Source organism: Aquila chrysaetos, chromosome 15 (genome assembly GCF_900496995.4).
Source record: "Aquila chrysaetos chrysaetos chromosome 15, bAquChr1.4, whole genome shotgun sequence".
Lineage (NCBI taxonomy): Eukaryota > Metazoa > Chordata > Aves > Accipitriformes > Accipitridae > Aquila > Aquila chrysaetos.
Window position 1 is genome coordinate 23839080 of NC_044018.1, and position 17774 is coordinate 23856853.

The 17774-nt window shown below is 34.8% G+C and overlaps 1 protein-coding gene across 1 annotated transcript in view; it reads right to left on the reverse strand.

The window, feature by feature from the left end:
- Window positions 1–1530: 1530 nt before the first annotated feature.
- Window positions 1531–17774, reverse strand: part of CSMD1 (CUB and Sushi multiple domains 1) — a 1239551-nt gene continuing 1223307 nt past the window's right edge. The window contains exons 66-70 of the mRNA XM_030037616.2: window positions 17595–17756; window positions 16441–16553; window positions 15611–15698; window positions 9044–9176; window positions 1531–5175 (exon numbers count right to left, since the gene is read on the reverse strand). Coding sequence (XP_029893476.1) covers window positions 5016–5175; window positions 9044–9176; window positions 15611–15698; window positions 16441–16553; window positions 17595–17756 — 656 coding nt within the window. The 3' untranslated portion in view covers window positions 1531–5015. The remainder of the gene's footprint in view (window positions 5176–9043; window positions 9177–15610; window positions 15699–16440; window positions 16554–17594; window positions 17757–17774) is intronic.

Genomic DNA, 17774 nt, shown 5'->3' on the forward strand with positions numbered 1-17774 from the left:
AACAATTTTGTGTTAGAAGACTGTCATTGACAAGGTTTTGAAACTGTAATACTGCTTTACTGTTGACCCTAAAAAAAAAAAAAAGGCCTCTGGGATGGATCCCCAAAGCATTACTTCCTTTTTATTTTTTGTGCATTAAACACACATGCTTAAAAGTAATTTATTCTACTTGTTTAAAGGCAGTATTCTGCAGAAGACCTCTTCCTCGTCCACCTATTGACCTCTGTTCTCTCAAGCATTGAGTCATATGCATTCAAGTTCCTGTGGTCTTGAGTTAGTAATCATGCTAAAGCAGGTAGCAGTGTATTTAATGTAGTTTATCAGAGTTTGAAATTAAAAGCAGCTTTAAAAAAAAAGCATTTTCCATTTTGAGTAAATCATACCAATAGGTATGCTATCCCTTTGATACTGTGTATGACCTCACTACTGCTGAAAAACAAGTATTTTTGTTCTTTACAGATTCAACTGAGAGTGGCTCTTACATAACTGTATCTGCAACACACAGAAAATACTTATTTTCTATAAATGGTTTGTCTAGAATCTGAAATTAAATATACCATGTTACATTTTTCAATAGACCATAAGGTGAAATAATTTTCAAAAGTTGGCACTGTAGTTTGGCAATAGTGAAAAGAACAATAGTTCACCTGTTTAGTGTATGTCAGACTATTGTTTGTGACAAGAGGTAAAAATCATGAGTCCCTGACAGATAATGCCTTGATATCTGCATTGATAGTATTAGTAATTATAGTTTATAGCTTACTGTCAAAAGGAAAATCAGATCATTCTGAGAGATGAGAACTTTTAACAACTGTCTATAAGATATCCTATTACCAGAAGGACAGATTGTGAAGATGAGAAAGGAAGCAAGGACATGCACATATCTTAATTTTTTCTAAAAGTGAACCACAGTCATATACTACCACTGATTCCCAAAGGAATAATGGGTAGAATATACTTGAAGCCTGACTCACTCTTTCTTAAGCTGTCAACAAGAAATCAAATACATAATTTTTTTACATGAATACAGAGTAAAATAATTTTAAAAAAAAAGTTTAGAATTTCACGTCTTGATCCTGAAAACACTAATATATGTGGCTATCTTTATGTATGTAAGCATTTTCATTTCAGTAGAAGTATGTACATCTAAGTGACTGCAGAACTAGCTCTCAGATGTTAGAATTGGAAATACCTCCGGCTCCATGTGATCCATCACTTCCACAGGTAGGATGCAGGCTTGTGGAAGAATAAACATGTTATTTTTTATAAAACAACCAAATGATCTGGCAGCCTAAGTCCCATTTTAAAATATGAATAAGTGTAAGATAACAGGAGGTAGATCCCATCTCACTAGACATCACCTGAAAATTTTTGCCAAGTTACATAATGCTGGGGAACTTAAAATGACAAGATTAAGATTCTACTGAACAACCTAATGTAATGAAAAATCAGTATCTGAGATTTAAAAGCATAAAAGTAAGTAGAAGGAAAAAAAGTTCATAAGAATAGGTCACACAAAAGCTGAAAATCTAAAATTAAATATTTAATTAGAACTCTGATTTTGCTTTCAAGGTAGGTGGCATTGCACAGGCTATATTACAATCTTTTATAGTTTGGTGTTTTTTTTTTTTTTTTTTTTTTTTTGCCAAAGAGAATACTGTTTATTTTTAACAGGCCACTTTAATATTAATACATGTGTAATAGGATCAGAACTGAAAATCAGCTAGAGATGGTAAATTTTACATTATTGGGAAAATTACAATTTTTTGTATTGTAAAAACATTTATTTTTAACAATTTACCTACATTAATCAAAAAAGTACAGCATATTTAATAATTTTACAAATTCTTCATAAAAAATATATCTCTGTACAAAAAGTTCTTTTGCACCTACTTCATGTCACAGCAGCATGTAGTGAAATGGCAGAATGAAATACTGGGAATGAAAATTAGATTGACTTGATCATAATGCCAGCGTTCTTCCCCACCCCCACCCCCCACCCTCCCACCTTTTTTTTTTTTTTTTTTTTTAATAACAGCTTTTCTTTGTTTACAAAATATTTTACACAAGAAAAAAAATTATTGCAGCTAGCCTGGAGAAAGGCAAGATGTGTGATACAAGCAGCAGTTTTTAACAGCTTTGAAGCACATAACCTGTTTTTTAAAAAAAATATATAGCATGTATTATTAGCCCGTCATAATGATCTGGTCAATACTGGGGGAAAAGTCTTCTGCATATATCTCAGAAAACAGACTTCCTGGCTGCCATTACCCGGCCACTGCACAATATTTTAAGAGTCTTATTCTGAAGAAGCACCATATGTAAGTGCATGCATACACAGCCCTCTGTAAAATAACTTCAGGAGAAAGAGATCCAACCTGAACAGAAGACTCAAACATAGCGGAGAAGGAGAGGCATTTGAAGGATGTGGATAGAACTGATAAAACTACGAGAGCTTTCTTTTACTTGTGTTCCAGTCTGAAGCTCCTGTTTAATCAATACTCCAAACAAACATCTTAGGATAATTTGTCAGTTGTGCCCCAATTTTGAGTGTCCCTGATCAAAGAACACTCACTCAGGATAAACGCTCCTTACATAAGCTCCCCAAAATGAGCCACTGGCTAAAGAATTCACAGGATCTGGGCACTCTAACACAAAAGATCAAATAATTTAACTGCTCTCTTTTCTGGGACCTTTCCTCCAACACATTCCTCGGTGGTCATAGTGAGACAGGTCACTGAAGAATACACTGTAAGGGCAGGAGTAGAAAACATCGGTAATAGCTCCTTAGCTTGTTTTCAATACTCCGATTTTTTTCTGCCATTGCCACTACAGAAAGCCTTCCAAAGCAGTAATGTCAATTTTGAACACCTGTCAAAAACTTTAATCACACAACAGCTTCCCTCCCTGGCCCGCTGTTCCTACGGAAGCTCTTCATCTGCAGAGCAACTTCCTCTATGTGGGGGAGGATCAGGACAACAACTTTGATCTGATGACTTTGTTCTTTCTCAGGAAATGTGAAGGGCTCTGAGATGTGACAGATAAATGAAAGTTACTGCACAAAAACCTCAGAAATAAACAAAAAAGAAAGCCAAAAACTACTAACAAAATGAACAAGAAACTGACTGGAAAGGATTATTTATTAAATTTTCTTCAGAGTTTCTTGCTCATATGAAGAATATAACAGCTGGAGGCCCTACAATACTGTATTATATTGCTGGTATTTTTCATCTAACAGATGTAGATTTGTTAAGCTGACCAAGGGTTACCTTTGAAATTTTCTTTGCGTTCTGCAACATTAGCTGAAAAACCGTTAATGGGTTTACATTACCTTTTTGTTTTGTGTATAACAGCCAGACCTACACACAGATGGAGTTCAGAAACATTTTTCTACAGTTTTTGATTGCAACTGGACATTAGGACAGTTTGAAATTCAGCAAACTAGAACAAAACAACAACAACAAAAACCAAGCCTGAATTTTAAAGAAAAGCAAAGCAACTTTCCTGGTTTCTGAGCTCAACGTGTATGACTAAAATCAGATTTTGCTTCATTATTTCCTGTAATTTCCTAATTTTAAAACTCAATTTAATTAATCTGCCCAATGGCATCTTTTGTTTGTTTGTTTGTTTGTTTTCATTCAATAAAACCTCTAATTCTAAGCAAATGTTAATGATTTACTCAACCATTCATATTTACAAATATCGAACTTCCTCTGTCAAACTGTGTAAGTACAAAAGCAGTAAGCAGTGTGTTTAAAAAATCTGAAAAGAAACAGAAAGCAAAGATAGTTGAATATTTCTATTTGTTCAAAGTAGAAACTGAATGACAGCTCGTTATAGACAATTTGCACTGGGTTTACATATGCTACTGTAATGTGTTTTAGTTCCATGTAACATCAGAAAATGATGTCATATTACAGGAAAAAATGGAAAAAAATGCAAAAGGGAAGACTGTATTATGAGCACAGGCTCACAGGCTTTTTATGAGCTATCTAAAATAAATTACTATTCACATTTGTACATGGCAAGCAGCAGTAGCTGCTAACCCCCCTGCTGTTAAATAGTATGATACTGACAATGGTGATTGATGACTGATTTCAGAAGAAAACAATACTGGCAATGAAAGTTTCTTAGAAATGGGCTCTTGCTCTGGCTGAAAGCCTCCAGTGACTTGTAATCACATTTACAATAAAATTTAGTCAAAAATTGACAAACGAAATATTGTCCTCTATCGCACAAGATTTTAACTGGTGCTAAGCATGGGGCTCATAATTTAATATTCCAAGTAAATTTATTGTGGAATGTTTTGCTTGGCAAAGAGTGAGTGAATGTCTATATACAATGGAAAGTGTGTAGAAACCCTGTATATTTTTACCAGTATCTTACTCAGTCATCCATAACACTCTAGTGCAAAAAAATTGTGCATTAACATTTTGCAATATAACGGCTGATTGGGAAATTGGTAAACTGCCCTACGTATGAGATACACTGTACGTTTCTTTAACTTTAGCAAGATTTCAATGGTAAAGCATTTGCAGGTGTATGCAATCTCAAGGAAGGTTGTCTTCTCCTTCAAGAGAGCTTTATTTCTTCAGAATATTCCCGGGGATAATCTGTGGTGCTATCACTTGTCACAGTACTCAAAGGATTTATCCAAGTGCCCAGAAGAATGCATTGAAAGGCATCCAGCCACATACAAATATGAAAGTCTGAGGCATTAAATATGACAAATTGGCATGACTCGGCAGTCTTCCTTAAAGTGTGCCTTGATTTGAAGCAGATGCAGCCAGGCATTTTGATCCATCTTAAAGAGATGAAAAAATATTCTTTGTCTGATCCCCAGAAGACTGACACGTTTTTACCAGAAAATTTAGCTGCATGTAGGCTGACAGAAGATGTTAAAGATTACAGCAGCAAAGCCAAGAGAAGAAGGGAAACTGGTATATGGCACCAAAGGAATTACTGCTTGTCCATCAGAGGTATGGCTATGAATCAGTCATATTGGGCACTGAAGGCTATACCACTGTACAAACTGTGTTCAGAGTCGTATCAAACCTCACAGCCTTTGCCTCTGTGGGTTTTAAGTTTGTGTCATACATGGGATTTTCAAATGAAGCCTGTCCATTACTGTTTTCATGTCCAGCATACCCATTGTACTGTACTTTTGGTCTTGTTCTGGGAAAAAAAGACAGGAAATTATCATTAGTAACCCTTAAAAAGAAACTTTCTATAATTATTGCAAGTTTTATCTGTAATGTTTCTATCCTGTCTACACAAGCTTCACGACTCTGTCTAAAAGTGATAAAAGGAGACCCACAAAAGATGTTGCAGGGACTTAAAATGTAAGAGAAATCTGTCTGGAAGTTATTTTGCATAGCATGAAGAAAGAAAGTGAATTCCTAATGGGCAAACTGATGCTACAAAGCACTGAGACAATGTAGGGAAAATATAGGTATGCATTTTCCATTATAAAAATGTCAAAAGAATGACAATTTCATAGCTGCTTGTTAGTGCCAAAATTGGCAGCCAAAAGTAAAGCAACGTACAACAAAAGTACAAAGAAAAGTCAAGCTGGAACTGATAATGTTTATAATATTTTCTGTCAGTAGTAACAATTGTGATATTTTCTGATGACATTTTCAGTTTTAGATTGCTAGTCTAACCATAAAAGAATCCTTACACAGAGTGGAAACACTTATTCCAGCTTTACTAAATTAACAACTTACCAATTTACAAATACATATCCTTGTCTTTCTAGAGTATTGATATTAACATCAAAAATACAGTAGCATCTTTAATTGGTGAATTTAATTTGATCATCATCAAGCAGATTCTAACTGACTTCCCTGGAAATTTGGGATTTTACCCACACTAATTTTTACAGTATACCTAGGAAGGCACATGGACCATCTGTGCAAATGTTCTGATGAAGATCAATACAAATTGTCAATTTAAAAGACTTGAATGGAGTAGATGACTAGGTGTACATAGAAAGATGAGAGTGAGTGGCTCCTAATTAATCCTTTTGATAGCATGTTGGGTTTTAGATGAGATAAACACCCACAGACTTTATTGACTTAGATGTTTTTGAGCAGAGGTAGAGGGAACAGTTCAGTAATTTGCTGCTATCAGCTGTTTATTACCATTCCAGAGCAGGAAGTTAGTGTTGCACCACTGAAGTGCTGTAACTCGTCTCCTGGGTACTCTTAAACCTAAGTCAGCGCAAAGTCAGCCAGTGTAGCTTAAATCAGGCAACTCTTACACTGACATAGCAAGTGTTCAGAACATGTTGCACTGCTAGTGGTAGTAACCTTCATATAAGGGTCAGTAATTTCAGTTATTCCAGATAGGTCTGCCATAGCATGCCTGCTTACCTCCATAAATACTTCCCGCAATAAACACTACAAAATACCTTGACAGAGATTTTTATACGTCCAAACATATGTAATCGGATTGATCAAATCCTAAGTAATATTCACATCAATTTTGACATTTGAATATCAAAGGATACAAAGAATTGTCTTTCAGTATAGTATCTATCTTTCAGAAAGAATTTATCTTTCAGTAACCACTCTTCTATTTTGGAGTGTTTTGCCACCATAAAGAACATATCAAAACTTTAAGGATGTTCACGTTATTATGCCAAGCTCTGTTAGAACATACTAAGCCAATAATTAAATGAAAAATAAAACAGAATTGTGCAGACTTTCTGATATATCCAGTAAAATGATATCCTATTGTATTATATTTTACTATTTTAACCTTAAATCTCTTAGCATCTAGAAGTGTCTAAACAAATACATAAAGGAGATTCAGTATATCATTTTATACATGTAGTTGAAATAGGGCAAGAAAGGCAATGAAGGAGTGCAAAATGTAGATGCTTGGTGCTGAATAAATGTAAAACAATTTAGAAAAAGAATCTCATGATAAAACTTCAGAAAAGGGTCCTTGAAAATCAAACTCTTTTTTAGAAAATTATTCTGGTTTAGATAGCAGATAGGGAAAACTATCACTGGACAGATGTCAGTAATGGAAATTGACAACCTACAAATAAATATGTCTTTTTCTGCATATTTTCATTTTAGAAGTAACAAAACATGATTAGAAATCTTAACTAGGAGCTTCCCTAAGTGTAAGTAATTAAATATATTTTAATTTTGTTCAGAAAGACTGAGATGCTCTCTTCATTCCTGAAGCAATCCCTGTCTGTCAGATGAAAGGTACAGAAAATGTGCAAAAAAGGTTTAACAACCTTGGCTCTAATTAGATGATATTAATCTGACATAAGCACAGCAGAACCATCCATAAAATTGTCCCCTAAGAAGACCTTCAAATTCTCTGATATAAACAGTCTCTAGGGGCATAACTACTATTGCATCATTGTGGAAATTTCATGTTGTTATTCTGGTCTTTAAGGTAATTTCAAGAAAGTCCCTTCAGAAGTCACAGATTCTGTTCTCTTTGCTTTGGAACATCTTTTGTTTTGAAGAGAATAAAGGTGACCTAAAATTACTTTACATCAGTAACCTGTCATTTTCTGATGACAATATGACACTGATAAACCCTCTAAAAACTGTGGTTTAATGCAAGGAATTGTTTGAAAATATAAAAAAGGAAGAATATTCTTTGAAAGTTGAAGTTATGAGTAACATCTCCTTTTTCAAGTATCTAACACATTTAAATTAGATAAAGGTAGACAGAACTGCAATGCTGCACCAGCAGTACCATAAACATTGGGATTACAGCTGCTCGTCTGAAGACTAAGTTTTAACTCTCTTAAATACATATATATTTCTACTAATAGAAAACTGAATCTCCGCTGCTCATGTAGGACCTAACAAAGTTCATACAATAAACCACAAAATGTACCCCTATGTCACAATACAGTTTTATTAAATTTTTCTTAGAGTTTGCCCCCTCTTTCTAAGAGCAAAGTGACAGCAATGTTCCCTTTACATTCCATCTCTTCGCTCAATCTGAATGCCTGTGCTTTCCTGCTGCTGTTTAGGCTCCCCCCATTGCAGAACAGGAGCTATCTGAGAATGCAGACCTGTAGGCATCAGAAAGGCATCTTACAATACCATGTTCTGAGACAGAGTTCACAGCTCTTCCTGAGCAGTTTTTTTAACAAAAGGCTATATTACGTTTCAAGACATGTATCATTTTAACTGGAGTTCACAAGTTCAAGCCCCGCTGCAATTTCTTTTTCCCAAATCTAACGCTGAGGTAGGTAGACAGTCCAGTCCATCATAGGGCAGCGGTGGACTTCAGTTTGTCTACGTGATTTCTTACGATCGCAAAATATTCTTGGTATCATGATTATAAAACAAAAGTTTTAAAAGCATGTTATTAAAAATCAGCATTTCTGTTAAACACCATTTTGCAAGCTGCAAATAACACAAGGAGCTCAGAGAGTATTGTAGCTGAATACAAAAAAGTAAGAATTGTTCCAGAAAGCTCTAGCCAGACAGCGCTCAGAATGAGCAAATGTTCAAAAGATATATAGGTATCAGCTTTTAAAACAAATTTCAGACAAGATGGTTGGATTTATTTTATTATCTAATGACATATAAAATTTTCATATGAGCTGAAGTGGTGCCAATTCTAGTAGCATCCACTAGCTTATTCAGCATGTACTGTAAGTAGTCTCATTATGGGCTGTTCCCTCATGAGATTTATGGATTTTTCAGCTTGTATAATTAATACTCATAAGCATTTTGAAAGAAGCAGCATACATTCAATTTAATAAAGCATTAAAATGAAAAAATAAAACATGTGACCTGAGATTTCAATCTGATTCAGCCTAATGAACCAAGAAGGTTGATAGGTCTTAGCTCCTTTAACACAGTGACTCATTTTTCTAATTGTTCACCATTAAGAACTTCCCTGCACTGAACCCCTTCGTGGGAATAATTGGAACTATTTGTCTTTCTAGAGTAAAGATATTCTTGAAAGCTTTAGCATTCTGTTCTCTAGTTACATTTAACTATCAAACTTAAAACAAAAAGCTTATGAAGTTACTGAATAACATTTACAATACCTGTGTTTGTAGAGGTAAAATGCAAACCCTGATAATATTAGAGCAAAGAATGGTACCAGGATGGCAGCTGCAACTGAACTGCTGTTTGTACCGTAGTAGTGATTTGAAAGGTCTGTGTCTGCACTTAAAGGACCTGAAAAGAAACAGTAAGGGCAGAAATAAATTTCCCGGGTTTTCTATCTCACACTTCTCTTTTTATTCAAGAATTAAAGAAAACGGTGTCTTGATAAAATAATTCTATTTAAAAACATGAAATAAATAGCATGCAGTATCATAGTATAAATCTTGTTAATACCACTTAATAATGTATCAATAACTATCAAAATTATTTGAAAAAAGTATTCAGCAAGTAAAATAATTATGAAGTACACCTCTCATGAGTCACTTATTTAATAAAGTTAAGCCATATACCTCCTGCAAAAAAAAATTATTAAAACTGCAAAAAGTATTCTATGCCTGCAGTCTTAATATTCAGCTTAAAAACAACAAGCAACGCGAGACCACAACAAACACGGAATAGGAAGGGAAAACTGAGGTAACTGCAATAAACCCCAATGGTTCTGCTCGGCTCAACAGCACTCCTGAGCGCGTGCACCTGCGTGCATGTCAGGGCTGCTGTACAACCCCTCGTAGAGGCGATGGAGAGCTCTGGCAGTGGCAGGTGTGTTTACACTGGGATAAAACTGAGGTGCAGAGAATGCAAAGGCAGGCACCTGCGCCACGGCCTCGCTGGGTTCCTGTTGTGGACAAGCAGAGAACCCGGACTGTAAGGCATTTTGCAGAACCCATTTTTCCATCGGTATAAAGAAAGACATTGTTAAATTGCTTAAATAGGCGGCCAACTTGACAATTCAAATTATGAAGGATAAAAAATAATTTTATAGTGGAAAATACAGAAAATTTTTATAGGAAGAAAAACATATTTTAAGAGCCAACTCCATGTTGCCAGTTTGAACTCACAGCTCTTCAGAGAGCAATATATAGATTCTATCCAAGGAGGAGAGGCCAGGACAGAGGGAAAGCACAGCAAGGATGGGGCTGCGACAGATATCCGGGCTTGCTATTCTGGGATATTTTTGCTGATGCTAGTAAAGAAGAATAGGAGACATTGGTGTTTACCACTCCGAAATGTTCCAACCCACCAGTACACGCTGTCTCAAACACCACGACTCCCTCATTGATGGCAAGTGTCAATCAGTCTTTTAGGACTCCAGCACAGACCAGTTACATAGCAGCGACACAGCCATTGCCCTGCTTTCAGCAGTCTACTAAAATCTAAGTTGCAAAACTAAGAAAGAAGCAAACAATTCTCCTATGGTTTCTTGCAGTTCAAGCTCAATGTGAAAGAGGAATGAGGTAAGTTTTTGTTCTGTTAGATATTTTTAAAACCTAGACGTTTCAATTGCTAATATTATAATACATTTTGCGCAATTCATTTTACAAAATGTATTAAATCCTAGGAAGTAATCAAGTTCCCGTTAAAGCTAAGACAGCCCCCCTAGGATTTTCAGAATTGCCAGATTTGATCACTAAACATGACAAAATACTGTACTTCAATATTTTTCACTGCCTTAATTTTCTGTCACATTTCAGACTTCTGTGTATTTCTCTGCAGAACTGGTGAAAGCAAAACCTTTTCAAATTAATAAACCTACTACTGCAGTAGTTGGGATCATGTTATGAGCTTTATCACACTACTGTGGAGTATCTTAATTAACATTGAACTATTTTAGAGTAGAACCAGTGTATTATAAAAATCTTCGGACTTTAGTAATCCAATATTTGTCTCAACATTCAAGGTGTGGAAGGCCTGTTGGCATAGTTTTATGTATTTGCATTGTATTGCATATGTACTGGACATTCTCCAATCAGTCTAAATTAAAGACAGATACAATCAAGTTACCGCAGTTAAGAAGAGTTTAAGAGATGTTAATAAAAATACTCCCTTGAATTTTTTATTGAAGAAGTAATAGAAGTTGAAAAAACGGCATGCAGTTATCACTGTCTTCTTCCTTTAGTATCACAATCCCCAGCTGTTTTTCCAATTATTTGGAGTAATTCATAAAAAACAATGTAATGATCAAATTCATTGTAGTCAGCTTATATCAGCAAAAAAACTGGAATTAATATTCTAACTCTTATTTAAAATTCTAACCAAGTACTGAAGCAAGCAGAAATATGTATGATCAATGAACTCTTAATTTATATCTCAAATCTATTACCATGGCACATATGATAGAAACATTTTAATGGATAAGTAGCATAAAAATTATAAAATATCTAATCAGAATTCAGCTCAAAGAAAACAGTAGTTTCAAATTCATAATAAGCAATTTTTGGTATGAAGTTTTGGTATGGAATTTTTAAAAAATTTATATACAAATTTGTTTTGTGTAACAACTTTTAAAACTAGGCACAAACTTACATTTAGATAATTTCTTTTTAAGTTATCTCTGTTTGATAACTGACTCACATTTAATACTTAGTACTCAAAACTCCTATTGGAGGTAATTGAATATTCTATCTCTCTACAGTTTTCAAAGAACCACATTTAGTGTAACCAAGCTTGAAATTTTTAACTGAAGTTTACAACCTTTAATTGGCATTGGAGAAGTGTTGACCAGGTTCAGACTGTGCATTGGGTGTACTTTTCATTATGGAAGATAAACTTTGCTGCAATTCTGGACAATTTGAATTTTATTCATGTATGAGACTCAATATAACTTCAACACAGTCTGGTCTACTTATTACAATCATTTTCACAGCTGTTTGTGATTAAACATATCCTGATGTAAACTTTGTATTTCTTCTGACAGCATTATCATGATGAGAAATGGGAAAGCCTATTGTACTGCTCTAATTTAGGTATTGATTGCTACCACAGCTAAAACCAGAAAAGTGGAAATATCTGCATGCTAACAGAAAAAAAAAAAAAAAGAAAAAAGAATGCAAGAGAGAGTTTGGTTTACTTTTAATTTAAAAAGCCATACTTTGTCACTGCGAAACATGTTATTTAATAGAGGGGTATTCAGTAAGGTAATAAATGTTTTTAAACATTTCACAGAATAACAGGGGTTTCTTTAGCCTCCTAAAACCAGCAGCAGTCAGGTGAAGTTCAAATTCTGATAATACACAGTGAAGACATTATTGCACAAGCTGTGTACTTCTACCCTTTAGATGGTTACTGATTTCTCTCCATACATACTAAAAATAATACTTTTTGTAAGAAAATATTCATTAGGAGCACTTCCTTATTGTTGTTAGGACCCTTCAAATGCATTTTCCCTCTAACTCCTAGCCCAGGGTTTCAGCTGCCTGGCATTGGTACAGCATGGCTCGCTTTTACTAAGAGAACTGCTGCTGAAGTGGGAGAAGCGTGACAGTGAAAGCCATGCAAGATATGAAAAGTAGAATTACAGGGAGAAGAGTAACTTCTGAGACAAGGCTGGTTAGCAGCTCAAGGATTTAAGAGACAAAATACCAACACGGAAAGCAAGTTAGCAGCTTCCAAGGAGCAACAGAGGCTGGACTTTCTTCACCGGACCGCTAACTGCTGGATAGCAGAGACTCTTTGGGTACCTCATTGGGTGTGAGGAGTGTATTGATATATAGCCTCATAGCTCCTTAGTTCTAGCTATCTATTTGTGTGTTAGCTAATGCACAACTGTTTTGTACTCTGAAGCTGTGAATATCCTGTTTAGATGTAGAGTTTCATTGTGGATTATGAAAATTGTGCAAAATGATCTGGAGAAGAAGGAGGACACCTTTATAGAGTGAAACTTAAAATTCATGTGTCTCAAGATGTTCAACACTTTTAAGAGCTGATCAATTTCAAGAAATGTACATGTATTTCACAGTCATTGATCTAATATATCACAGACACAGATTAATTATTCATATTTCATATTCTTGTCTATATTTGTTATCTTAATCTAGACAAGCTAAAAAAGTACTTTGAAGAAAAAAAAAAAAAAAAGGAAAGAGAAGTGGGTCATTGTATTTCCCCAGAAGAAATAAGTACAGGAAAATAATAATTTGGTGAAGTAAGTTTCTCTCCTCACAAAGCCACCTTTTCATACAATTTTAAAGGACAGTCCGGACTGGAATGAACAAGGCCAAGATTTTAGAATAAACATCTTCTAGAACTGTAGTGGTGAGGCACAGGCACTCAGCAATTACAGAAACTGAACCTAGCCGCAGACTTGTGGCCTTTAGAGACCAAGTTATTAAAATATAACAAACAAAAAGCCCCCAGAAATGACTGATTACTTGGCAAAGGAGGTTAAATGATTTGGTGTCACAAGTTGGGCCCCTTAAGCAGGCTCAGATACAGTTCTAATTCTTTTGGCAGACTGATAACAGAGATCTCTTTGCCCTTTGGGTTATTCTCTAAGGCTACAAGCAAACAGAATTGCTTCTGAAAGAGGATAAACAGTACTTAGAAACAAAAGTTCTTTCTGGTTTTATGCCATTAAGTTCCAAGACTGGGCATATCCACTGAGCCTGGTCTTTCTCTAGTATCGTGTGATAGGGAATTCTTCATCAAATAGATTGGTCTTTCACACTTAACCAAGTATTTCTCAGTAAATCCTGTTCTTTGAAGTATGCTTGCAGGTGAAGAATTTCATATTACATTATGTATGCACCAGTGCATGCATAGTTTATGCATACTTCTGGCTTAGTGTAAAGGCAGCAAATAATTTCACATCCTGAAGAAACGGAAATATGTTAAGTCTTCAGCTGGAGGACATATGAGATCATTACCTCAGCAGAATATTCATGAACAGAATAGATTTAACAACCAAAGCAAGTTATCCTTGAATATGAGAGGGTATGGACAAATATTACGACCTGTGTTGGCTGGAAATTTGCTGTTTCCTTTTAGCTGTAGGTCCTTCAATAGAGAACAAGCAACCTATAGAAAATCAGTGTCTATTTAGCAATCACATAAAGAAATCTTCTAAAAGAGACGGTATCTGCATTTGTAGCAAGCTCTCCGCTGAGATGTCAAAGCTGAAGACGAGAGGCCCTCAGCCTAGGAATGCATGTGTAACTTGGACACTTCAGCTCCTTACTAGCCTTAGGAACATACAAACTGAGCTCCCATGTTGCAGCTCTAAACAGTGATACGGACAATGTTTTCCACTACCATAGAATATATCCGCTGGAGAATGCTGTAACTGCTGAATTGTCATTCTGCTTGTTCTACATTTACCTCCATGAGTTATTAATTTCACTGCTAGAACACATGGATCCAAACTTTTATATAGGTAGGTGGCAAACCATGGATATCTTTTTTGGCCTGGCTTAAGAAAAAAAACGCACAAAAACACACACACTCCCCAAACAAAACGAACAAACCATACTCTCACTGTTTTGAGGTATCAAAGGCTGCTAAACAAGACAGATGTTTGAACAAATCTTGATGCTCTGCTTTTACAGTGTGCTTGTTAAAATCAGAAAGAAAAAGCAGCTTAGATATTACAGTGATAAGGATTACATGAAAGTACAGGCAGACAAATAATCTGTCCCACAGACGAGTTCACTCTGAAGACTGAAATTGTATTTGGCTTCAGTAATTGGCAGTTCTTAGGCTGAGATTCTGAGGAGTAAGGTTTCCACCCCTTGTGACTAAACATATATAGCAATTTGAGAGGTGGCCAACAGGAGCAAATCCACAGCACAACTGCTATTACAGCAGTTAATAGAGCACAGAAATACAAGGGAGATTTGGCAGAACTTTAAAGGGCATTGGGTACAGCACCAATGAAGTTAATGGAACCAAGGCAATTTATAAAATGTAGATACAGTCTGCTGTAGATACATTGGCTAGGCTGTCTCCTCCTCCTAGCCCAGTACTTTGCTGTATATATACTGTGCTTTGGCCACTCTGCAGTAGTTCCAGGATCAGGAAATGCAGATGTCTACACTTGGTATTTGCCAAAACTATTTTATGAGTAAATATTTTATGAGTAAATGTTTTATTAGTTTTTATGACAAAATTATTTTATGAGTAAAATAATGTTTTTCACCAGCCACTGGAGCACTTGAGTCCATAAATGTAATATATACCTTAATCACTCATTTAATATTTTTGACAGCAAAGTAGAATTCTATCTAAATACATATACATTCTGAAAAAGTTCACCAGCAACAAGCACTCTCCAGATGACACTATTAAAATCAGAGTTGATTCTGTGCTTTTAATGTCCTATATGATTCTGACTGCAATTTATACATTTGAGCAGAAAATGTCTTTGCACTGCATGACATCCCTGTTACTTTCAAAAAGACACTCGCAGTTGCAATGGCATTCTATTAAGAGCATCCTGTAGTCATCTCATTAGGTTGGTATATTAGAAAACATGAGATAGTAACATGTTAAGCAGAGTTAAATTGGGATTTGAACTGTATATTTGAAATATGCATATTTCACTATATTTTTTATAATAATAATGGCATGAAATAAACATGCTTAATTCAGCTAGATAGCCAAGTCATTTGTTGAATTCACTCTTGCAAGACCCAAAGAGATTATATATATTAGAACTTTATGAATGTATTTACCTTGTCTTTGGAGCATAAATTTTCCAAAGTCTTTTCCATGTATATCACCTTGATAGGTAAAAACCCCTCTTTGAAGCCCTGAGGATACCTAGAACATGTTGAAACAGAAAAAAGATTTCGGAAACAAATATATAAGAATGTTTAGCCATTTATTTTTCTGACTTACAGTAGCTATATGGAGCCCAAATTTTCACTTTTATCTTTTAAAATATTAGTGAACTCTCTATGCTTATACAATATTTATCATTTTAAGTTTGCAAAAGTATTAAACAAAGTTTTGAAATAACACCTGGAATGACTTTAAAATATCTGATGTATATTGCTGGGTTTTAAAATTCTTCAACTGGCATACACATAATTGAATTAGTATACAGATATAGAAGTCCACTGCATTACCAGATTTTAAATTATCTTCCAGAGAAAGCATCATGAGGCACAAAGGAGAACTGCAAAGAGTAAAATAACTCTCTTTTTCTTCAAGATTAAATGTAATTTTATTACAGTGAACTATTTACCAAACCAAAAAAGGACAATATTTCTAAAGGTAAAATTCCCACTCTCATCTAAGAAAACAAGGTAAAAACATGGCAAAATATGCTGATTCACTCCACTTTCCCCTTAGTAAACCAAAAATTCTAATGGGATTGTGGCAGATGGAAATTTGTATACATATTTTTGAAAAGAAAAATAATGTGTTCTCTACACTGACATCTAGAGTGCTGTATTCCATACTTGTAATATAAAAAGTTGGATAGAGTTATATAGGAAATCACAAAGTACTTCAAAATTTAAACTCAGCACGCTTTATCCATTGCAGTCTGGTTACTTACATAACCGTCTAGAGCCCAGTTGTCGTTTTCAAACTTGCTTACAAAAATGTCACTAGGTCCTTTAATCTGAAAAACTTTCAAGAGCAAATGGGCTTCTTCTTTCTTGTAAACACCTATTAACATTAAAGAGGTAACACATGCCTTTTAAACAATTCTTCAACCAGTTTGTTCAAATATCCTTTCAAAGCTAAGTACTTTGCTTTAGAACCAAAAGATTTTTGTAGAAAACATTCTGTAATAACAGAATTTTATAACCTGGAAATAACAAGATTTAAAGTGCTGTAATAGCAGGTTCTTATTTTAATGATCTTTTGCCCACATCATATTTGATAACAGAATGCAAAGATGGTTTTGTACTGTTTAATTTCATTCATAAGTGGGCAAGAATATTTGTCTTTTCATACAGTATTTCAATAATTCTGAATACAGACAGAATTCGTTGCCTGAAATCTCCTTGAACTGGGAAAAAATGGTTTTTACTCACATCACAACAGTATATTGCTATAGTAAATATCGATAGTGAAGTGAAGGAAAATTTGCTATTTGGCAGCCAACTACTGAAATTCTCTCTGAACTCTTGACCTTAAAAGGTACTGAGAGCTGGTAATGCTATTTTCAAATATAACTGTGATCAGAGGCTAAATCAGAACTTCAGTCAGATTTGCAGAAAGGAATGTATGATGTTGATTAAAAGGTATGCATAATTTACTAAGTTATTTAATTATCTGTGCCTATTTTATGTTATGCCATTATCAAGACCATATTGTTTTAAAGCAGATATTAATCACTATTGAATAATGGAGCTTTTCAATGGTACAGTTCTTAAAATGCCTATATACACTTCGTCTGCCACTTCAATATTACCTGTGAGTTCAACATATCAATACCATCCATCAACCTGAGATGAAAAAACCCTACCTCAGTACTTCTTTGAAATGTAAGGGGGAAAATAGATGGGTGACCGCATATAAATTGACCGAAATCTGTGCAGACTATTACATTAGGACTTTTCCTTTTGCAAGATAAGCAGAAAAAGATTTTTAGTGAAAACATAAAGTTTTTGTTTCATTTTGTATTTGGCAGAAAATACAACAAAACTGAACAGATGAAAAAAATTAAAAGAACAGTTTTTTAACACCAAATTCTGAACCTACCTGATAGTTTGAGTTGTATGTTGGATGCCTCAATGAATGTGGCATTCACTTTGCTGCTTGTAGTATTGAACCAATCAACAGTCAGAGTAGCAGGCTGTCTTTTTCCTAAATATTCGTAAAACCCTTTCCACAGTGAATTTATAAAAAACACATCTGAAGGAACTAAATAAAAGCAGGCAA